Raw genomic sequence first — 23604 nt, 5'->3', positions numbered from 1 at the left:
TGTGTCTCTGTGTGAGGGTAGTAGAACTGAAGACCAGTGTCATTGCTCTGTGTAGATTACAAGATGTATCTAAAAGTCTCTGTAATATATATATTTGTGGTTGTTGAAGATGTGTTGGGCCTGTCTGTCCTCTCCCTCCAGCGATGAAGTTGATGACAGCGTTGGTGAATGTAGCGTTGAACCTCAGTATCCACCAGGACAACACCCAGAGACAGTATGAGGCTGAGAGGAACAAGATGGCCGGAAAACGAGCCAATGAGAAGCTAGAGCTGCTGCTGCAGAAGAGGAAGGAGGTACGTGATTGGTCTGCTGGTGGTTGGAGGAGGGGCTAGGATTCAACATCTTGTCTTCCTCTAAGACAGACCACACACACACAAACACACACACACACACACACACACACACACACACACACACACACACACACACACACACACACACACACACACACACTGACCTCCTGACTGTCCTCCCCCACAGCTCCAGGAGAACCAGGATGAGATTGAGAACATGATGAACTCTATCTTTAAAGGAATCTTTGTCCACCGCTACAGGTACACACACACACACACACACACACACACACACACACAGTAATGAAAGTAGTGATGAAGACGTTGGTGTGTTTCAGGGATGCTATAGCTGAGATCAGAGCTATCTGTATTGAGGAGATTGGAGTTTGGATGAAGATGTACTCTGACGCCTTCCTCAACGACAGCTACCTGAAATATGTAGGATGGACCTTACACGACCGGGTAGGTGCACACACACACACACACACACACACACACACACACACACACACACAGGGGCATGCACATAGACACTTACACTCTTTCTGTCTCTCTTTGTCTGTCTCTCTTTGTCTTTCTCTCTTTGTCTCCTCTTTCTCTCGGTCTCCTCTCTCTCTCGGTCTCCTCTCTCTCTCTCTCTCTCTCTCTCTCTCTCTCTCTCTCTCTCTCTCTCTCTCTCTCTCTCTCTCTCTCTCTCTCTCTCTCTCTCTCTCTCTCTCTCTCTCTCTCTCTCTCTGTCTCCTCTCTCTCTCTCTCTGTCTCCTCTCTCTCTCTCTGTCTCCTCTCTCTCTCTCTGTCTCCTCTCTCTCTCTCTGTCTCCTCTCTCTCTCTCTGTCTCCTCTCTCTCTCTCTGTCTCCTCTCTCTCTCTCTGTCTCCTCTCTCTCTCTCTGTCTCCTCTCTCTCTCTCTGTCTCCTCTCTCTCTCTCGGTCTCCTCTCTCTCTCTCGGTCTCCTCTCTCTCTCTCCTGTCTCCTCTCTCTCTCGGTCTCCTCTGTCTCCTCTCTCTCTCTGTCTCCTCTGTCTCCTCTCTCTCTCTGTCTCCTCTGTCTCCTCTCTCTCTCTGTCTCCTCTCTCTCTCTCTCTGTCTCCTCTCTCTGTCTCCTCTCTCTCTCTCTGTCTCCTCTCTGTCTCCTCTCTCTCTGTCTCTGTCTCTCTGTCTGTCTCTCTCTGTCTCCTCTCTCTCTCTCTGTCTCCTCTCTCTCTCTCGTCTCCTCTCTCTCTCTCTCTGTCTCCTCTGTCTCTCTCTGTGTCTCCTCTCTCTCTCTGTCTCCTCTCCTCTGTCTCCTCTCTCTGTGTCTCTGCGTAGCAAGGTGAGGTACGTCTGAAGTGTCTGAAGGCTCTCCAGAACCTGTACACCAACAGAGAGCTGTTTCCTAAACTGGAGCTGTTCACCAACCGCTTCAAGGACCGCATCGTGTCCATGACTCTGGATAAGGAGTATGATGTGGCTGTGGAGGCTATTAGACTGATCACGCTCATCCTGCAGTACGTAGCAACACACACACGAGTACATATCAACTAGTGGTGCAACGGATCACAAAACTCACTGATTGGATCACGGTTTTGAGTCGCGGATCGGATCATTTTTCGGATCAGCAACCAAAAAAAAGGGTAAAAGTAACTTTCCATTTATTACTTAAAGCAAGGAACTTTTCAATGTTGAAATAAAATCTTTAAATAAAATATTCAATACTCAATTGTTAAATTAACTTCTCAAGGGTACGGGGCAGTATTTTGACGTCCGGATGAAAAGTGTGCCCGTAGTAAACTGCCTGCTACTCAGGCCCAGAATGTAGGATATGCAAGTTATTAGTAGATTTGGATAGAAAACACTGAAGTTTCTAAAAACTGTTTGAATGATGTCTGTGAGTATAACAGAACTCATATGGCAGGCAAAACCCTGAGAAAAATCCAACCAGGAAGTTGAAAATCTGAGGCTTGTAGATTTTTTAATTCCCTATTCAAACTACAGTGACTTAGGGGTCATTTTGCAGTTCCTAAGGCTTCCACTAGATGTCAACAGTCTTTAGAACGTTGTTACAGGCTTCTACTGTGACCTGGAAGGGAATGACAGTCATTTCTACCAGGTGTCTGGCTGAGTACCATTAGATCATTCATGCGCGTGGCCGTCAGCGCGAGGTGCTTTCTTTTTCCTTTCTGAAGACAAAGGATTTGTCCGGTCGGAATATTATCGAAGATGTATGATAAAAACATCCTAAAGATTGATGCTATACATCGTTTGACATGTTTCTACAAACTGTAGTATAACTTTTTGGACTTTTCGTCTCAACAAAATGCGCGAGCATGGCGCATTTGGATAACTCGTCTGAACGCGCGAACAAAACAGAGGTATTTGGATATTAATATGGATATTATCGAAACAAAACAAACATTTATGGTGGAACTGGGATTCCTGGGAGTGCATTCCGACGAAGATCATCAAAGGTAAGTGAATATTTATAACACTATTTCGGACTTTTTTTGACTCCAACATGGCGCCTTTCTATAATGGCGGTTGTTGTTCTCTGAGCGCCGTACTCAGATTATTGCAAAGTGTGCTTTCCCCGTGAAGCTTTTTTGAAATCTGACACAGCGGTTGCATTAAGGAGAGGTGTATCTATAATTCTTTCAATAACTGTTCTATATTTTATCAACATTTATGATGAGTATTTCTGTAAATTGATGTTCTCATTCACCGGAAGTTTTGGGAGGCAAAACATTTCTGAACATTACACGCCAATGTAAAATGGGGTTTTTGGATATAAATATGAACCTTATTGAGAAAAACATACATGTATTGTGTAACATGAAGTCCTATGAGTGCCATCTGATGAAGATCATCAAAGGTTAGTGATTAATTCTAGCTGTATTTCTGTTTTTTGTGACGCCTCTCCTTGCTTGGAAAATGGCTGTGTGGTTTTTCTTGTTTACGTGCTGTCCTAACATAATCTAATATTATGCTTTCGCCGTAAAGCCTTTTTGAAATCGGACACTGTGATTAGATTAACCCCTGTGCGGCCTCGACATCCAGCGAAAAATCATATCGCCATTAGCATAACTAAATGTAATAATATTTTTTTTTTCTATTTTTTCAGTTTTATAGATACACCTCTCCTGAATCGAACCACGTTGTCCGATTTCAAAAAGGCTTTACAGCAAAAGCAAAACATTAGATTATGTTAGAGGAGTATATCGTAAAAGTAGCCACATAGCCATTTTCCGACCAACCACATGCATCACAAATAACCAAAAAACAGCTAAATGCAGCACTAACCTTTGACAATCTTCATCAGATGACACACCTAGGACATCATGTTATACAATGCATGCATTCTTTTGTTCGATAAAGTTCATATTTATATATAAAAACAACATTTTACATCGGTGCGTAACGTTGACACTACTATTTTCCCTCAAATGCATCCGATGAAACAGAGCTACAATTTACTAAATTACTATTCGAAAACATTTTTAAAATGTAATATTGTCATTCTAAGATTTATAGATGAATATCTCTTGAAAGCACCTGTAATGCCAGATTTAAAATTAACTTTACTGGGTAATCATACTTTGCGATGAAAGGGGATGCGATACTCTGAAAAATAGGCTAACGTTACAGGTCAGCGCCATCTTGGAACAATCGCATATCACATCTAGTCTTGTATACTATTGTCAATAATCCCTTACCTTTGGTTGTCTTCATCAGAAAGCACTTCCAGGAATCCCAGGTCCACAACAAATGTATTTTAGTTCGAAAAAATTACTCCTTCATGTTCCAAGAGCTTGTTCTTGTTAGCGCGTCTGAAGGCTGATCCAAATGCTCCGTTGGCCGCGGGACAGCCATTTCGAGAAAATGCATTTTTTTCCCATTTAGGTTCGTTCAAACATGTCAAACGTTGTATAACATAAATCTTCAGGGCGTTTTTCAACAAGAGAGCCAATAAGATTCGAGGGGGAAGATTGCATTGTCTTTATAAACGTTTCGAAAGGGGAGGGTAACCAGGGGCGCCGGCGTCATAATGGTGATGGCCCTCTCCGTGTGACCACGTTCCACAGCGTCTCATTCATTCAGTTTTTACAGTAGGAGACTCAAACCACTTTGTAAAGACTGGGGACATCTAGTGGAAGCAATAGGAAGTGCTCAATGAAGCATAGCTCACGGTGTGATTAATAGGCAACGTGATGAAGTTGAGTTCGCAATTCAGAATTCCACTTCCTGTTTCGATCTGTCTCGGGGTTTTGACTGCCATATGAGTTCTGTTATACTCACATACACCATTCAAACAGTTTTAGAAACTTTAGGGTGTTTTCTATCCACAAGTATTAATTATATGCATATCCTAGCTTCTGAGTTTGAGTAGTAGGCCGTTTAAAATGCGCTGTGGCGCCCCCTATCCTAGGCGACCGTCAAGAGGTTAAGGAGAATTTTATCTTTAAAATGGTGTATAATAGTTCTATGTTTTGAGAAATTTGAATTATGAGATTTTCGTTGTTTTGAATTTGGCGCTCTGCTATTTCACTGGCTGTTGAATAGTGTCCACCGCAGGTGGGACGGTCACGTCCCACATACCCCAGAGAGGTTAAAGTGCAGTATGAGGCATGATAGCTTCTTCCTTTGAACAATAGTGAATGTAAAAGTAGCCTGTGTCCACATCATCAAACAAAAGTAAAGAAAGAAAGCAAAGCACATCTGAGAGGGGAGACCTCTGCAGTCACTATGTCCTCTGCCGTGGAGAACACCCTCTCTAGGAACTGAAGTGCCAGGCACAGCCAGGTAGCATCTTGTCATCATGGCAATGTGAGGGTATTTACACTCATTGCTTTTCCACCATGCCAGTGGATCACCATCCACTGGATCACCATCCACTGGATCACCATGCCAGTGGATCACCATCCACTGGATCACCATGCCAGTGGATCACCAGGCCAGTGGATCACCAGGCCAGTGGATCACCAGGCCAGTGGATCACCATGCCAGTGGAATGCTGCTTGCTGCCTTGTAGGATGCCACCTCCTCTTTGATGGTGTTGGCAAACATCTTGCCTGTGTCCTTGCTCATAAAGGTCTCCCTGAAAAGCTCCTTCATGGCTGAATTATTTTGTGGAGGAGATGTCTCTGAGTCTGGTCCGGTCAGCTCTGTGGCTTGACCCTGCAGAAACAATTACTTGTTCTATTAAACAAACTCATTATTTATTTTCATAGAACTATAAATGTGGCAATAACATTTAATAAAATCCATTTATTCCAAGTAAAAAATTGATGATTCTAATATCAATAGCATAGACTAAGATTAGACTGCAGTATATTAAGTAATTCACTCTTATTGTTTTACCTCTTCAGTGGCCACGGTCACAGTGGTGAGATCACTGTATGTCCTCCGGTGTAGGACAGGGACTTGGACTGACAGGGACTTGGACGGACAGGGTCTAGGTGAGACAGGGTCTAGGTGAGACAGGGTCTAGGTGAGACAGGGTCTAGGTGAGACAGGGTCTAGGTGAGACAGGGTCTAGGTGAGACAGGGACTTGAACAGACAGGGTCTAGGTGAGACAGGGTCTAGGTGAGACAGGGTCTAGGTGAGACAGGGACTAGGTGAGACGGGGACTTGAACAGACAGGGTCTAGGTGAGACGGGGACTTGAACAGACAGGGTCTAGGTGAGACGGGGACTTGAACAGACAGGGTCTAGGTGAGACGGGGACTTGAACAGACAGGGTCTAGGTGAGACGGGGACTAGAACAGACAGGGACTAGGTGAGAATGGGACTAGGTGAGAATGGGACTAGGTGAGAATGGGACTAGGTGAGACGGGGACTAGGTGAGACGGGGACTAGGTGAGACGGGGACTAGGTGAGACTGGGACTAGGTGAGACGGGGACTAGGTGAGACGGGGACTTGAACAGACAGGGTCTAGGTGAGACGGGGACTAGAACAGACAGGGACTAGGTGAGAATGGGACTAGGTGAGACGGGGACTAGGTGAGACGGGGACTAGGTGAGACGGGGACTAGGTGAGACGGGGACTTGAACAGACGGGGACTTGAACAGACGGGGACTTGAACCTTGGATCCAGTGCAGTAGATCTATGAAGGTAGTCCTGTACATTAGGGGGTATCTGCGGTTCAGGTCCTCTCTAATGGCAGCCTTCACATCTCTAGTGATGGTGCCGTCTTCCTCACTTGGGGCCATGGATTGTAGAATCTGTTTTCAGAGGTAGGATCATGGACACAGACGGTGCAGTTTCAGTGCTCAGTAGGGTTGTAACCGTTTTGAGAGGTTTGAGCACCTGGAGGATCTCCTCTATCACTTTCACGTCATCATCAGACAGATGTGTTTATGGTTTTCCAGGGTCTTGTCTGTCAGTGCAGAGTATACAGCTGCCTGCTGCTCAAGATAGCGCTCCAACGTGTCAGAAGTGGAGTTCCATCTTGTTGTGACATGGTGTATGAGCTTGTGGGTCGGTAGCCGTAGGATTTCTAGCTGGGTCTTAAGCACATGAGCGGCTGTTGTGCTTCAGTGGAAACAGGAAACCACCTTCCTGATCCTCCCAAGGAGGCGGTCCATCTGGTTCACTGAGATTCCCCTTTTGAGATGCTAAATCGATCACATGTGCAAAGCAAGCTGCTATCTGTGGCCCCAGTCCAGCCTCTTTCACTGCATTTACTTGGTTCTTGGCATTATCTGTGGTGTAGTGAACAGTCACGTAGCTTTCTGTTACCCTGGAGGTCCACTCCTCTGTGGTGAGGGCAACAAAGGATGCCTTGAATAATTCATTGACAATTTTGATCTTTTCCTGTTCATAAAGATCTGACACGATCTTTATACTGAGGTGGGGGCGCCAGGGGATTTCCTAGTGTTGCTCAAGCACTTTCACCATATGTTCAAACCCTTTGTTTTCCACAACAGAGTACATGTCTGCAGCGATAAACATCCCAATAGATTTGGTGACGACTTTAGCCCGGTCTGATTCTGCAGCAAACGTCATAAATGCCCGCGGAGAGAAGTTGGCTGAGTTTGCTCCCGTCACTGACACACCAGGCTGACGACACTTTAAATGAGTGGCCATGCTCCATGTATTTCCATGATCATACGGCTTTCTGGTGGCACAACGCCTACACACCGTAATGCTGTTGTCCTCCACCCTTCTTCCGTCATCATATCGGACAGGGAAGACAAAATGCTCCCATACATGAGACTTAAATGAAGCGGGAGGCTTTTCCAGTTCCTCAGCTCCTCCGCCAGCCATGGAGAGCCACTGCTCTTTTTTCTTCTTTGCTTTTTGCAACGCCAGTATCCAGGATTGATGTTGGGATTCAACATGCCCCGTTCACGTGAACAGTACACACAACTGCTTTTAAAAAGAATAATGAAATCAACCTTCAGGCTTCAGAGTAAAACCCATCTGTCTTGTCTTTACCTTTTGACTGCAGCTCTGCATGGAGAAGTAGGGAATTCTTACTTTAAAACGTAACAGCGGCAGGAAAACTGGATTTCACACTACGATGGTTCAACTTTACAACTGATCTGGAAAACTGGATTTCACACTACGATGGTTCAACTTTACAACTGATCTGGAAAACTGGATTTCACACTACGATGGTTCAACTTTACAACTGATCTGGAAAACTGGATTTCACACTACGATGGTTCAACTTTACAACTGATCTGGAAAACTGGATTTCACACTACGATGGTTCAACTTTACAACTGATCTGGAAAACTGGATTTCACACTACGATGGTTCAACTTTACAACTGATCTGGAAAACTGGATTTCACACTACGATGGTTCAACTTTACAACTGATCTGGAAAACTGGATTTCACACTACGATGGTTCAACTTTACAACTGATCTGGAAAACTGGATTTCACACTACGATGGTTCAACTTTACAACTGATCTGGAAAACTGGATTTCACACTACGATGGTTCAACTTTACAACTGATCTGGAAAACTGGATTTCACACTACGATGGTTCAACTTTACAACTGATCTGCAGTTCACATGCGTGCTGAACCGTGGGGGGTGATCCGGACGGACCAACTACGGTCCGTTACACCACTAGTATCAACACACACACACACGTTTGCCATTTCACACATACTCGTATAATGGGGCCCTGTGTGCTTATTGTAACAGTTTGGGATTGGCTGCGGCGTTTTAATGTAACTATTTGTGATTGGTTGTTCTAGGGGCAGCGAGGATGCGTTGTCCAATGAGGACTGCGAGAATGTCTACCACCTGGTTTACTCCGCCCACAGACCTGTCGCCGTGGCAGCAGGAGAGTTCCTGCACAGGAAGTGAGTCTGCCTGCCTGCCTGAGTGTTGGAACTCAACCCATAAATCCATTCAGCAATTATTATTGGCTGATATTGACCTTTTCCAGCAACATTCCACTTTGTGTGCAGGTTGTTCAGTAGACATGACCCCCAGGCAGAGGAGGAGTTGGCTAAGAGGAGAGGGAGGAGCAGCCCCAACGGGAACCTCCTGCGCATGCTGGTGCTGTTCTTCTTGGAGAGTGAGCTTCATGAACATGCAGCCTATCTGGTGGACTCTCTGTGGGAGAGCTCTCAGGAGCTGCTGAAGGACTGGGAGTGTATGACTGAATTACTGCTGGAGGAGCCTGTACAAGGAGAGGAGGGTGAGACCCTCTAGAGCTTTACCATAACTCACTGCTTAATTGTTTATGTCCCGGTATCTGTTTATGTCCCGGTATCTGTTTACGTCCCGGTATCTGTTTACGTCCCGGTATCTGTTTATGTCCCGGTATCTGTTTATGTCCCGGTATCTGTTTATGTCCCGGTATCTGTTTATGTCCCGGTATCTGTTTATGTCCCGGTATCTGTTTATGTCCCGGTATCTGTTTACGTCCCGGTATCTGTTTACGTCCCGGTATCTGTTTACGTCCCGGTATCTGTTTACGTCCCGGTATCTGTTTACGTCCCGGTATCTGTTTACGTCCCGGTATCTGTTTACGTCCCGGTATCTGTTTGTAAAGAGTTGATTGACGATCAGACCGTGATCTCTCTCCTCTGTCATCACAGTGCTGTCAGACCGACAGGAGAGTTCCCTGATAGAGTTGATGGTGTGTACCATCCGGCAAGCAGCAGAGGCCCACCCACCCGTCGGCAGGGGCACTGGGAAGCGTGTTCTCACGGCGAAGGAGAGGAAGACTCAGATAGACGACAAGAACAAACTGACAGAGCACTTCATCATGGCCCTGCCCATGCTCCTGTCCAAGTACCAGGCCGACTCTGAGAAGGTGGCTAACCTGCTACAGATCCCCATGTTCTTTGATCTGGACGTGTACAGCGCTGGGCGTATGGAGAAGGTAGGAGTGTGTGTGTGTTAACGTTTTTGTGTGACGTTTTCTTTATGGGCGACTTTATGTACTGTAGTTACTGACCTCCCTCTCTCTCTCTCTCTCTCTCTCTCTCTCTCTCTCTCTCCCTCCTCTCTCTCTCTCTCTCTCTCTCTCTCCTTCCTCTCTCTCTCTCTCCTTCCTCTCTCTCTCTCTCCTTCCTCTCTCTCTCTCTCCTTCCTCTCTCTCTCCTTCCTCTCTCTCTCGCTCTCTCTCCTTCCTCTCGCTCTCTCTCCTTCCTCTCTCTCTCCTTCCTCTCTCTCTCTCTCTCTCTCTCTCTGCTCTCTCTCCTTCCTCGCTCTCTCTCCCTTCCTCTCGCTCTCTCTCTCGCTCTCCTTCCGCTCTCTCTCTCTCTCCTTCCTCTCTCTCTCTCTCTCTCCTTCCTCTCTCTCTCTCTCTCTCTCTCTCTCTCTCTCTCTCTCCTCTCTCTCTCTCTCTCTCTCTCTCTCTCTCTCTCTCTCTCTCTCTCTCTCTCTCTCTCTCTCTCTCTCTCTCTCAGCACCTAGATGCCTTACTGAAGCAGATCCGCTTGGTGGTGGAGAAACACATTGAAACAGACGTTCTGGAGGCCTGCAGTAAGACCTACAGCATCCTGTGTTCTGAAGAGTACACCATCATGAACAGAGTGGACATCGCCCGCTCGCAACTCATCGACGAGATGACGGACCGCTTCACACACTCCGTAGAAGACCTGCTGCAAGAGGCCGAGGAGGCCGACGACGACGACATCTACAACGTTCTGTCTACCCTCAAGAGACTCACGGCCTTCCACAAGTAAGACCGTCCTTCCTCTGTCTCATTTACAGTAGGACCCTCGCTCCCTCTCTCCGTCCCTCTCTCGCTCCCTCTCTCCGTCCCTCTCTCGCTCCCTCTCTCCGTCCCTCTCTCGCTCCCTCTCTCCGTCCCTCTCAGTAAGTCGTGAATATAAAGGTCCTCCCAGGACTCTGACTTGTGTGTGTGTGTGTGTGTGTGTGTGTGTGTGTGTGTGTGTGTTGTGTGTGTGTGTGTGTGTGTGTGTGTGTGTGTGTGTTCCCAGTGCTCATGACCTGACGAGATGGGACCTGTTTGGTAGCTGCTACAGGTTGTTGAAGGCTGGTATTGAGCAGGGGGCCATGCCAGAGCAGATCGCTGTCCAGGCTCTGCAGTGTTCCCACTACTCCATACTGTGGCAGCTGGTGAAAATCACAGAGGGAACTCCTAGTAAGGAGGACCTGGTGGCTCTGAGGAGAGTGGTGAAGTCCTTCCTGGCTGTCTGTCAGCAGTGTCTGTCCAACGTCAACACACCTGTCAAAGAACAGGTACGGACCAGTCTCACTCCAGGTCAATGAACCAGTCTCACTCTTGTTAGACCTGTTAGACCAGTCTCACTCCTGTTAGACCAGTCTCACTCCTGTTAGACCTGTTAGACCAGTCTCACTCCTGTTCGATGAACCAGTCTCACTCCAGTTCAATGACCAGTCTCACTCCAGTTATGAACCAGTCTCACTCCAGTTCAATGAACCAGTCTCACTCCAGTTCAGACCAGTCTCACTCCTGTTAGACCGGTCTCACTCCTGTTAGACCAGTCTCACTCCTGTTAGACCAGTCTCACTCCTGTTAGACCAGTCTCACTCCTGTTAGACCAGTCTCACTCCAGTTTAAACTGATGATGATGATGTTAATGAGGATGTGTTCCCTCCCTGTACAACAGGCCTTCATGTTGCTGTGTGACCTGCTGATGGTCTTCAGTCACCAGTTGGTCTCTGGGGGCAGAGAAGGTCTGGAGGCCCTGGTGTTCAACCCAGACAGCACCTTACAGAACGAGCTGCTCACCTTCATCCTGGACCACGTCTTTATAGACCAGGACGATGAGAACCAGAGCATGGGTTAGACACGCACGCACGCACGCACACGCACGTAGCCTAGTGGTTAGGGGCGTTGGGCCAGTAACCGAAACGTCGCTGGTTCAGATCCCGAGCCGACTTGGTGAAAAATCAGCCAATGCCTTGAGCAAGGCACTTAACCCTCTTTGGTCCAGGGTCGCCGTCAATAATGTCTGATTCCTGGACGTGACCCCACTCTCTGAGGGTGTCTCAAAAACACATTTCCAATTCAAACATTGGAATTGTAAGCACCCACATTATTATTATTATTATTATTATTATTACACACACACAGACCACTAAGTATGTATGTTCTGTCTCCAGAAGGCGATGAGGAGGATGAAGCCAATAAGATAGAAGCTCTTCACAAGAGGAGGAACCTGTTAGCAGCCTTCAGCAAACTCATCATCTACGACATCGTGGACATGCCCGCTGCTGCAGACATCTTCAAACACTACATGAAGGTACGAACCTGTCATAACCTGATCCCTGTATGCTTTCATTTCCTGTCTGATGGTCACACACCGCCATGCTAGCCTCCTGTATCCGCAACCAAACATTTGACTGGTTTCTCTCTCTCTGTCTCCCCCTCTCTCTGTCTCCCTCTCTCTCTGTCTCCCTCTCTCTCTGTCTCCCTCTCTCTCTGTCTCCCTCTCTCTCTGTCTCCCTCTCTCTCTGTCTCCCTCTCTCTCTGTCTCCCTCTCTCTCTGTCTCCCTCTCTCTCTGTCTCCCTCTCTCTCTGTCTCTCTCACCTCTCTGTGTCTCTCTCTCACCTCTCTGTGTCTCTCTCTCACCTCTCTGTGTCTCTCTCTCACCTCTCTGTGTCTCTCTCTCACCTCTCTGTGTCTCTCTCTCACCTCTCTGTGTCTCTCTCTCACCTCTCTCTCTCTCTCTCCTCTCTGTCCTCTCTCGTCTCTCTGTCTCTCTCGTCTCTCTGTCTCTCTCGTCTCTCTGTCTCTCTCGTCTCTCTGTCTCTGTCTCTCTGTCTCTGTCTCTCTGTCTCTCTCTCCTCTCTGTCTCTCTCTCCTCTCTGTCTCTCTCTCCTCTCTGTCTCTCTCTCCTCTCTGTCTCTCTCTCCTCTCGTCTCTCTCTCCTCTCTGTCTCTCTCTCCCTCTCTGTCTCTCTCACCCTCTCTGTCTCTCTCACCCTCTCTGTCTCTCTCACCCTCTCTGTCTCTCTCACCCTCTCTGTCTCTCTCACCCTCTCTGTCTCTCTCACCCTCTCTGTCTCTCTCACCCTCTCTGTCTCTCTGTCTCTCTGTCTCTCTGTCTCTCTCTCCTCTGTCTCTCTCTCCTCTGTCTCTCTCTCGTCTCTGTCTCTCTCTCCTCTCTCTCTCTCCTCTCTGTCTCTCTCTCCTCTCTCTCTCTCCTCTCTCTCTCTCTCTCTCTCTCTCTCTCTCTCTCCTCTCTGTCTCCTCTCTCTCTCCTCTCTGTCTCCTCTCTCTCTCCTCTCTGTCTCCTCTCTGTCTCCTCTCTCTCTCCTCTCTGTCTCCTCTCTCTCTCCTCTCTGTCTCTCTCTCTCTCTCCTGTCTCCAGTATTATAATGACTATGGTGATATCATCAAGGAGACTCTCAGTAAGACCAGACAGAGTGATAAGATCCTCTGTGCCAAGACCCTCATCCTCAGTCTGCAACAGGTACTGATACACACACACACCACACACACACACCAGCACCGCACACTGATTCTGACACTCACTGTTCACTGTGTGTTGTAGCTGTTCAACGAGCTTCTCCAGGACCAGGGTCCAACTCTGGACAGAACATCGTCTCACGTCAGCGGTATCAAGGAGTTGGCCCGGCGCTTCGCCCTCACCTTCGGCCTGGACCAGATCAAAACCAGAGAGGCTGTCGCTACACTGCACAAGTAAGACCCACCACACACACACACACACACACACACACACAGACCCAACACACAGATCGTTAGAAAGCTGGTTTTTTTCTTGAGCTGATTGTGTCTCTCTCTCCCTCCCCTTTCGTCTCTCTCTCCCCCCTCCCCCCTCGTCTCTCTCCCCCCCTCCCCCCTCCACAGGGATGGTATAGAGTTTGCCTTTAAGTACCAGAACCCCCATGGTGCAGAGTTCCCCCCTCCTAACCTGGCCTTCCTAGAGGTCCTGTCAGAGTTCTCCTCCAAGCTGCTGCGACAGGACAAGAAGACTGTGTAAGTACCTGCCCTGTGTGTGTGTGTGTGTGTGTGTGTGTGTGTGTGTGTGTGTGTGTGTGTGTGTGTGTTCATTATTATAACCTGTCTCTTTCCTCCCCCCAGTCACTCATATCTGGAGAAGTTCATGTCAGAGTCGATGTCAGAGCGTCGTGAGGACGTGTGGCTGCCCTTAATCTCCTACCGGAACAGTCTGCTAACAGGAGGAGAGGATGGGGACAGGATGTCAGTAACATCAGGCGCCAGCAGCAAGACCAGCTCCATCCGCAGCAAGAAGGGACGGACGCCAATACACAAGAGTAAACGCATCGAGGGTGGGTCCATCTCACACACACACACAGAGACACACACTGAGTGTACAAAAGATTAGGAACACCTTCCTAATATTCAGTTGCACCCCTTTTGCCCTCAGAACAGCCTCAATGTGTCAGGGCATGGACTCTACAAGGTGTGGAAAGCATCCACAGGGATGCTGGCCCATGTTGACTCCAATGTTCCCACAGTAGTGTTAACCTCTCTAGGGGTTATGGGACGGTAGCGTCCCACCTGGCCAACATCCAGTGAAATTGCAGAGCGCCAAATTCAAAAACAGAAATACTCATTATAAACATTCATAAAACATACAAGTGTTATACATTGGTTTAAAGATTAACTTCTTGTTAATCCAACCACAGTGTCAGATTTCAAAAAGGCTTTACGGCCGAAAGCAAACCATGTGATTATCTGAGAACAGCACCCAGCAGACAAATCATTACAAACAGTAACCAGCCAAGTAGAGGAGTTACACAAGTCAGAAATAGTGATAAAATGAATCACTTACCTTTGATGATCTTCATATGGTTGCACTCACAAGACTCCCATTTACTCAATAAATGTTCGTTTTGTTCGATAAAGTCCCTCTTTATATCCAAAAACCTCCGTTTTGTTCGCACGTTTTGTTCAGTAATCCACAGGCTCAAAGGCAGTCACAACAGGCAGACGAAAAATCCCAAAAGTATCAGTAAAGTTTGTAGAAACATGTCAAGCGACGTTTATAATCAATCCTCAGGTTGTTTTTAGTCATAATAATCAATAACATTTCAACCGGACAAAAGCTTCGTCAATATAAAAGGAAAACAAGAAAGGCGCGCTCTCGGTCGTGCGCATGGAAAACCTCTGGGACACTGCAGTGTCCACTCATTCAGAGTGGTCTTACTCCCTTATTTTTCAGAATACAAGCCTGAAACAATTTCTAATGACTGTTGACATCTAGTGGAAGCCATAGGATATGCAAATTGAGTCCTAAGTCAAAGGATACTTTAACCTCTCTGGGCTAAACGTCCCACCCTAGTCAACAGCCAGTGGAGTCCCGTGGCGCGAAATACAAATACCTCAAAAATGCTATAACTTCAATTTTTCAAACATATATGACTATTTTACACCATTTTAAAGACAAGACTCTCGTTAATCTAACCACACTGTCCGATTTCAAAAAGGCTTTACAGCGAAAGCAAAACATTAGATTATGTCAGGAGAGTACCCTGCCAAAAATAATCACACAGCCATTTTCAAAGCAAGCATATATGTCACATAAACCCAAACCACAGCTAAATGCAGCACTAACCTTTGATGATCTTCATCAGATGACACTCCTAGGACATTATGTTATACAATACATGCATGTTTTGTTCAATCAAGTTCATATTTATATCAAAAAACTGCTTTTTACATTAGCATGTGATGTTCAGAACTAGCATACCCACCGAAAACTTCCGGTGAATTTACTAAATTACTCATCATAAACGTTGACAAAATACATAACAATTATTTTAAGAATTATAGCTACAGAACTCCTTTATGCAAACGCTATGTCAGATTTTAAAATAGCTTTTCGGCGAAAGCAATTTGACACCCACCAAGTTTGGAGCTCACTAAACTCAGAATTACTATTAGAAAAATTGGATTACCTTTGCTGTTCTTCATCAGAATGCACTCCCAGGACTTCTACTTAAACAACAAATGTTGTTTTGGTTCCAAATAATCCATAGTTATGTCCAAATACCTCTGTTTTGTTCGTGCGTTCAGGTCACTATCCGAAGGGTAACGCGCGAGCGCATTTCGTGACAAAACATTTCAAAATATTCCATTACCGTACTTAGAAGCATGTCAAACGCTGTTTAAAATAAATGTTTATGCTATTTTTCTCGTAAAATAGCGATAATATTCCAACCGGGCAACGTGGTATTCATTCAAAGACGGAAAGAAAAAAATTTAGAATTCTCGTGGACGCGCATCTCAGTCTCACTGTCCCCAGGCTGACCACTTACAAACTCTGCTGCTGTACTTTGCCCAGACCCCATTCCACTTTCTGGCGGCTTTAGAGAGCCAATGGAAGCCTTAGAAAGTGTCACGTTACAGCACAGATGTATTTTCGATAGAGATGCAACAGAAGGACCACAAATTGTCAGACAGGGCACTTCCCAGGTTTTGGCCTGCCATATGAGTTCTGTTATACTCAGACACCATTCAAACAGTTTTTTAGAAACTTTAGAGTGTTTTATATCCAAATCTACTAATTATATGCATATTCTCGTTTCTGGGCAAGAGTAGTAACCAGTTTAAATCGGGTACGTTTTTTTATCCGGCCGTGAAAATACTGCCCCCTAGCCCCAACAGGTTAATGGCATTCAATAGAATACTACAAAAAAAAAATTAAATCCCACTTCCTGGATGGATTTTTCTCAGGTCTTCGCCTGCCATATCAGTTCTGTTATACTCACAGACATTATTTTAACAGTTTTGGAAACTTCAGAGTTTTCTATCCAAATCTACCAATTATATGCATATCCTAGCTTCTGGGCCTGAGTAGCAGGCGGTTTACTTTGGGCACGCTTTTCATCCGGAGGTGAAAATAGTGCCCCCTAGTGAAGTTAAGGTTGCTGGATGTTCTCTATGTGGTGGACCATTCTTGATACACACGGGAAACTGTTGAGTGTGAAAAACCCAGCAGCGTTGCAGTTCTTGACACGGTGCGCCTGGCACCTACTACCATACCCCGTTCAAAGGAACTTCAATATTCTTTCTTGCCCAGTCACCCTCTGAATGGCACACGCACACAATCCATGTCTCAATTGTCTCAAATCCTTCTTTAACCTGTCGTCTCCTCTTCATGTACACTGATTGAAGTGGATTTAACAAGTGACATCAATAAGGGATCATATCTTTCACCTGGATTCACCTGGTCAGTCTGTCATGGAAAGAGCAGGTGTTCCTAATGTTTTGTACACTCACTGTATAAATACAAGTACCTACAGATGTTGCTAAACAGTGTGTTTTTATCCGTCTCTCTGTCTGTCGGCCCTCTAGAGGAGAGTAGTGTGGAGGCCTCCTGGCTGCGTGGTAATGACAGCCTCCAGACACCGGGGGCGCTAACCACCCCTCAGCTCACCTCCACCGTCCTCAGAGAAAACCCACGGCAGGCAGCGGACACACACCTACCTGACCACGACTCTGAACCTGGCTCCGAGAACGACTATGTACACAAGTAAGTGTGTGTGTGTACGCACGTGCATTTTGTGTGTGTGTGTGTAAGTGTGTGTAACCCTCTCCTCTGCAGTCCCCAGATGCAGATGTCTTGGCTAGGCCAACAGAAGATGGAGGACAGCAGGAAGGATAGAACAGCCATGAACTACATGAAGGCTCGCAACCAGACTGTCAGACAAACTGTGTACGTGTCTAGTGTGTGTGTGTGTCTAGTGTGTGTGTGTGTCTAGTGTGTGTGTGTCCTGTGTGTGTGTGTGTAATGACCCCCCCCCACCCCCACCTCTCTCTCTCTCTCTAGTCGTGGTCTGATGGAGGATGACGCAGAGCCAATCTTTGAAGACGTCATGATGTCATCGCGAGGTCAACTGGAGGACATGAACGAGGAGTTCGAAGACACCATGGTCATCGACCTGGTCAGTGACGTCACTTCCCGTCTGTCGTTTCGATCGTCGATTCTGTTGTGTAATTCGTCCAGTGTGTATCGCTTCATTCGTTGATTCTCGCATTCTGTCGTTCCAGCCTCCTTCCAGGAACAGGCGTGAGAGAGCGGAGCTCAGACCAGACTTCTTCGACTCAGCAGCCATGATCGAGGACGAGTCGGTAAGCAGAACACACACACACACACACACACACACACTCAGCCTTGCAGTGGTAAACCAGTGTGACCCTAAGACATCTAAAACATGATGATTTGTCATCTCTTTTGTCCGTTATCCCAGGGTTTCACCATGCCCATGTTCTGATCCAGTGTTCCCAGTCCTTCCTGGAAGGGGTCTTCGACAGGATGAGCTGTCAATCAAACATCAGACTGTCTGTCAGAACTTTTATTACACACACTCGAACACCCAGACGAACTCTGATCTGCCAGTTGACGGCTTTGTGTGTGTGAAGTGGATCCCAGTGAAGGATGTGGATCTCTTCCAGAGAACCACTCGCTGGCCGGCCGAAGGATCCCGCTCAACCCTGAGAATTTCGGACAAAATATCGTACAGAGTATCTATCGTACATAGAGAATATCTTTTATCGTTCAGTGGACATGTGGGTGTGTTGGCTACAAACCGGACAAAATATCGGACAAAACATTGTTCAACATTTCTTTTAAAATATTGTAAACTTTTGTATGGTTGTTTCGTTCCACTTCCGACGTCATGTATAGTCCTCCCACCGCCCAGATGGAACCCGTCTCGTCCCTCTCTGCTCTCTCGCTCCCGTCTCGTCCCTCTCTGCTCTCTCGCTCCCGTCTCGTCCCTCTCAGCTCTCTCGCTCCCGTCTCGTCCCTCTCTGCTCTCTCGCTCCCGTCTCGTCCCTCTCTGCTCTCTCGCTCCCGTCTCGTCCCCCTCTCGCTCCCGTCTCGTCCCTCTCTCGCTCCCGTCTCGTCCCTCTCTCGCTCCCGTCTCGTCCCTCTCTCGCTCCCGTCTCGTCCCTCTCTCGCTCCCGTCTCGTCCCTCTCTCGCTCCCGTCTCGTCCCTCTCTCGCTCCCGTCTCGTCCCTCTCTCGCTCCCGTCTCGTCCCTCTCTCGCTCCTCTCGCCCTCTCGCTCCCGTCTCGTCCCTCTCTCGCTCCCGTCTCGTCCCGCTCAGCTCTCTCGCTCCCGTCTCGTCCCGCTCTGCTCTCTCGCTCCCGTCTCGTCCCGCTCTGCTCTCTCGCTCCCGTCTCGTCCCGCTCTGCTCTCTCGCTCCCGTCTCGTCCCGCTCTGCTCTCTCGCTCCCGTCTCGTCCCTCTCTGCTCTCTCGCTCCCGTCTCGTCCCTCTCTGCTCTCTCGCTCCCGTCTCGTCCCTCTCTGCTCTCTCGCTTCCGTCTCGTCCCTCTCTCGCTCCCGTCTCGTCCCTCTCTGCTCTCTTCCCCTTTGATAGTGTTGAGAATATCCTGTATTTAGTTTTATTGGCAAATGCACCAAACAGCAACCAATGGGACCAGAACTAGAAGAGTTCTCATTGGCCATACAAGAGGCTGTGACGTCATAGCCAAATCCCAAGCCCCTCCCCCTCAGCTCCAGACAGACACACCCACGGTGGAATTGCAGCTTTTTAAAAATGTTTTAAAAATAAATATATTTTGAATTTCAGTAGCTTTAGTACAAAGTTTTAAATCAAGTGAGTTAAGTTTTTTGGTCCGATATTTGTACAGTTATCTTTCTGAAAAAGTATCTTGTTTGTTGCCAAACGGTTGCCTAAATGCTTATATCTGATTAGTCCCTACTGCTCAGGCTGTTGCCATGGATACCCAGCCTGTTAAGCGCCATATAAGGGTGTGTCCAGTGCGACCGTAGATGTTGTGCAGACTCAAGTGTAAAGTGACTTACTTTTTATCTGCACTGATGAGGAAGAATTGGACAGGTAACAGCTAATATCCAGTAGCCTTCTACCATATTCATTTTGCCTGTCCTCTCTTTTCAGATCAGTGCATATGAAGGTGGAGACCAGCAGAGAATGCCCCTCTAGTCTTATGTGGCTGTAGTTACACATAACAGTTGATTGGTTGGCTTATCACTTTGACCCACCCCTCTTGTTCTTCTGCTGGCTGGTTAAGCTGCCCTTCTGTAAATATCAGAGATGATTGGTTCTTTCTGTAGCGATGGCATCACCTGCCCTTTAACCTTCTAAAATACTTTTTTTTTTTTTCCTGTGAACTTGTTGATCTTATCTTTTTTAAATAAATAAAATCTGTAATCTAATTCTGGATTGTGTGTTTTTTGCTGGATTGGACCGGTTATAAGAATAGACTCCATACAGTGCCTTTGGAAAGTATTCAGACCCCTTGACTTTTTCCACATTTTGTTACTTTACAGCCTTATTCTAAACTTCATTAAATGGTTCTCTCAATTTACACACAATACCCCATAATGACAAAGCAAAAACAGGTTGACATTTTTGCACATAAATAGTTTACATAAGTATTCAGACAATTTGCTATGAGACTCAAATTGAGCTCAGGTGCATCCTGTTTCCATTGATCAAACTTTAGTCCACCTCTGTTAAATTCAATTGATTGGACATGATTTGGAAAAGCACACACCTGTCTCTATAAGGTCCCACAGTTTGCGTGTCAGAGCAAAAATCAAGCCATGAGGTCGAAGGACTTATCCGTAGAGCTCCAAGACCGTAACGTAACAATGTGGAAGAAGTCCAGGGGTATGAACACACTGTGTGTATTAAATAAAAAGACTCCAGAGGTGGATGACTATGGAGACTGTTGTTGCTCAGAGTATCTGTGCATCACTTTCAACATTCCTAAAGAAAGTAATGTACTTCTTCCTCCATTTTCCCTGATACCCAGAGTACTCATTACATTTCCAATGCTTAGCAAGACAAATGGTCCAATTCTCAAACTTAAGAGAACATCCCCTCTGATCTGGAAGACTCACTAAACACATGCGTCGTTTGTAAATGTCAGAGCTGGTGTGCCCCTGGATCCCCGTATATGAAAAAACTAAATGGTGCCATTAGTTCGCAAGTTATACTTTTACTTCTGACACTTAAGTATATTTTAGCAATTACATTAAAACAGACCTTTACTCAAGTAAATTACTGGGGTCATTTTCTATTAAGGCATCTTTACTTTTAGTCAAGTATGACAATTGGGTACTTTTTCCAGCATTGGTGACTAGGATGAGTGAGGGTGCTTGGCTGATTATCACACACATGTTCAAACTGTCATTGGGATATAACATTCTGTCTCTCACACGAAGAGAGAGACATTTGTCTTTTACAATTTCAATCATTTTATTTAACAAACGAGTCTATGGATTCACAGCAGGTGTGTTAATTTAACCAGATAGAAAACAGCTGATTCTTCCAAACAACTCCCACAGGGTTAGGGACCGATAAGTTGATCTAAGCCAGGGCTCTCCAACCCTGTTCCTGAAGAGCTACCCTCCTGGAGGTTTTCACTCCAACCCTGTTCCTGAAGAACTACCCTCCTGGAGGTTTTCACTCCAACCCTGTTCCTGGAGAGCTACCCTCCTGGAGGTTTTCACTCCAACCCTGTTCCTGGAGAGCTACCCTCCTGGAGGTTTTCACTCCAACCCTGTTCCTGAAGAACTACCCTCCTGGAGGTTTTCACTCCAACCCTGTTCCTGAAGAACTACCCTCCAGGAGGTTTTCACTCCAACCCTGTTCCTGGAGAGCTACCCTCCTGGAGGTTTTCACTCCAACCCTGTTCCTGGAGAGCCACCCTCCTGGAGAGCTCTCTCCAGGAACAGGGCTGAAGAGCCCTGATCTAAGCTATAGGTGAAGTGAGAGACAGACAGGTCGCGTGGTCGAAGGTGTTTGTGTGTTAGAGTGGGATGTTGGCGTATTTCTTCCAGGGGTTGGTCTGTTTCTTGGAGGCCAGAACCTCCAGGTCCCTACAGATCCTCTTCCGGGTGGTCGACGGCACGATGATGTCATCCACGAACCCTGAAACCCACACGGTTACGATGGGGGAGTGGGTGTAAGGTTTGTTGGAACGGATAGTGTGTGTGTACCTCTGACAGCAGCAGGGAAAGGGTTGGCAAACTTCTCTACGTATTCAGCCTCCTGCTCTGCCTGGTTGGATTTCCCTCTGAAGATGATCTGTACAGCACCCTGGGAACAGCATGTTAGAGAGGCAGACATATATTGGGAATGTTTTAAAGTGAGCACTGACCTTTTTTCTTCATTTTGGCATTGTGAATGTTGCCATGGCTATAAGGATGTGTGTGTTGTGTTACCTTGGCTCCCATCACGGCCACCTCTGCAGAAGGCCAGGCGTAGTTCACATCCCCTCTCAGGTGCTTGGAGCTCATGACGTCGTACGCTCCTCCGTAGGCCTTCCTAGTGATGATGGTGGCCTCAGCAAAGGCAAACAGTAGCTTGGCCCCGTGTCGGATGATACCGCCGTACTCCTGAGACGTCCCTGAGAGAAACGGCGAGGAAGGTGGAATCCTCTGCTTTGAAAAATCTTAACTTGTTCTGATTAAAAAAATGAGTTGATCGCAGTACGGCGGTTTCACAATGAATGTGATGGCTGTCAAGTGAGGCATCTACTTGTTGACGTGCCAATTATTCATGAGGAAAGTCAAGACTTGCGCACTACCTGGCAGGAAGCCGGGCACGTCCACGAAGGTGAGGATGGGGATGTTGAAAGCGCCGCAGAAACGAACGAAGCGAGCTCCCTTCACTGATGAGTTAATGTCCAGACAACCAGACGCCACTTTAGGTTGATTACCTACAATTCCAACAGTTCGTCCGTTCATGCGAGCGAATCCCACTACGATGTTTTTAGCGTAGTTAGGCATGATCTCAAAGAACTCCCTCTCGTCCACAATCTGAAGTTAAAACCACAGATCAATAGACAACAGGCTGTGTGTGTGTGTCGTACCCCCTGGATGATGTCCAGCATGTCGTAGGCTTTAGTGGTCTCAAAGGGAACGATGGTGTCCAGACCAGGAACCAGTCTATCACTGGAGAGGAGAGAGATCAAACATCCTCCAAAGGCCAGTCCTATGGATTACATTTCAGGGAACTCCCAAATTCAGTTCTGTGATTGGGTACCTGGGGTCGTGGCACTCGGTAACAGGGGCGGGGTCCTGGTTGCTAAGGGGAAGGAAGTTGAAGAAGTTTCGGAGGTTGAGCAGAGCATCGATGTCGTTCTCAAACGCACGGTGAGCGACGCCTGAAACGGCGGTGTGCGTTTTAGCTCCTCCCAGCTCCTCCTGAGTGACGTCTTCATTGGTGACAGACTTCACTACGTCAGGACCTGTGATGAACAGGTATGAGGTGTCCTACACACACACACACCATCAAAGATCTGGATATACCCCATGTTAGCATTGACCATTGTGCATTATTCTGTCTCTTTTACATAGCAGGTGTAAAAGAAACAGACAAGACAAGTAGACACACAGTGCATTATGGTCATTGCAGTTTAAAAAATAGCATCTAATTATGCCAATCTGTATGTGGGGTTGTTGGAGAAGAATTTGTAAGTCGCTCTGGATAAGAGCGTCTGCTAAATGACGTAACTGTAATGTTAGTTGTATTAATTGTACAGTACATGTATGCAGACCGTGTGCGTCTTACCTTGACCATAAAGGTGAAGTCGGTCAGGGCAGGAGAGTAGACAGCTCCTCCAGCACAGGGACCCATGATCAGAGAGATCTGAGGAACCACACCTGAAGCCATCACATTCCTCTACAGAGACAAAGAGACCGAGAGAGAGAGAGTACATTTTAGAAGTGATGTCATCCTCATCCCAGTAACCAGTCTAGTCAAGCCCCGCCCCCTTACCAGGAAGATGTCAGCGTATCCAGCCAGTGACTCCACCCCCTCCTGGGTCCTGGCTCCGCCAGAGTCGTTCAGACCAATGACTGGAGCACCCACCATCATGGCCTGGTCCATGATCTACAGACATAAAGGGATGTGACTAGAAGTAATGAATGAGAAGCA

The 23604-nt window shown here is 46.9% G+C and overlaps 2 protein-coding genes across 2 annotated transcripts in view; one reads left to right on the top strand and one right to left on the bottom strand.

Annotated features, from left to right (window-relative positions):
• The window catches only part of LOC106575446 (cohesin subunit SA-1), a 41307-nt gene extending 22805 nt beyond the window's left edge, over window positions 1-18502 (top strand). Inside the window, exons 7-26 of the mRNA XM_045698971.1 lie at window positions 142-293; window positions 481-554; window positions 632-755; window positions 1600-1778; window positions 8482-8589; window positions 8698-8930; window positions 9334-9620; window positions 10150-10424; window positions 10687-10948; window positions 11341-11515; window positions 11837-11976; window positions 13048-13149; window positions 13231-13379; window positions 13548-13676; window positions 13782-13990; window positions 17022-17199; window positions 17272-17382; window positions 17497-17611; window positions 17718-17798; window positions 17918-18502. Coding sequence (XP_045554927.1) covers window positions 142-293; window positions 481-554; window positions 632-755; window positions 1600-1778; window positions 8482-8589; window positions 8698-8930; window positions 9334-9620; window positions 10150-10424; window positions 10687-10948; window positions 11341-11515; window positions 11837-11976; window positions 13048-13149; window positions 13231-13379; window positions 13548-13676; window positions 13782-13990; window positions 17022-17199; window positions 17272-17382; window positions 17497-17611; window positions 17718-17798; window positions 17918-17941 — 3107 coding nt within the window. The 3' untranslated portion in view covers window positions 17942-18502. The remainder of the gene's footprint in view (window positions 1-141; window positions 294-480; window positions 555-631; window positions 756-1599; window positions 1779-8481; window positions 8590-8697; window positions 8931-9333; window positions 9621-10149; window positions 10425-10686; window positions 10949-11340; window positions 11516-11836; window positions 11977-13047; window positions 13150-13230; window positions 13380-13547; window positions 13677-13781; window positions 13991-17021; window positions 17200-17271; window positions 17383-17496; window positions 17612-17717; window positions 17799-17917) is intronic.
• A 2392-nt stretch (window positions 18503-20894) lies between these two features.
• Window positions 20895-23604, bottom strand: part of LOC106575421 (propionyl-CoA carboxylase beta chain, mitochondrial) — a 3533-nt gene continuing 823 nt past the window's right edge. The window contains exons 5-12 of the mRNA XM_014151920.2: window positions 23446-23559; window positions 23239-23349; window positions 22711-22940; window positions 22538-22619; window positions 22253-22484; window positions 21888-22072; window positions 21663-21762; window positions 20895-21594 (exon numbers count right to left, since the gene is read on the bottom strand). Coding sequence (XP_014007395.1) covers window positions 21473-21594; window positions 21663-21762; window positions 21888-22072; window positions 22253-22484; window positions 22538-22619; window positions 22711-22940; window positions 23239-23349; window positions 23446-23559 — 1176 coding nt within the window. The 3' untranslated portion in view covers window positions 20895-21472. The remainder of the gene's footprint in view (window positions 21595-21662; window positions 21763-21887; window positions 22073-22252; window positions 22485-22537; window positions 22620-22710; window positions 22941-23238; window positions 23350-23445; window positions 23560-23604) is intronic.

This window comes from Salmo salar, chromosome ssa17, assembly GCF_905237065.1.
Source record: "Salmo salar chromosome ssa17, Ssal_v3.1, whole genome shotgun sequence".
NCBI lineage: Eukaryota > Metazoa > Chordata > Actinopteri > Salmoniformes > Salmonidae > Salmo > Salmo salar.
Note: the sequence above shows the minus strand (reverse complement) of the source record. Positions and strands in the feature narration are given on the sequence as shown.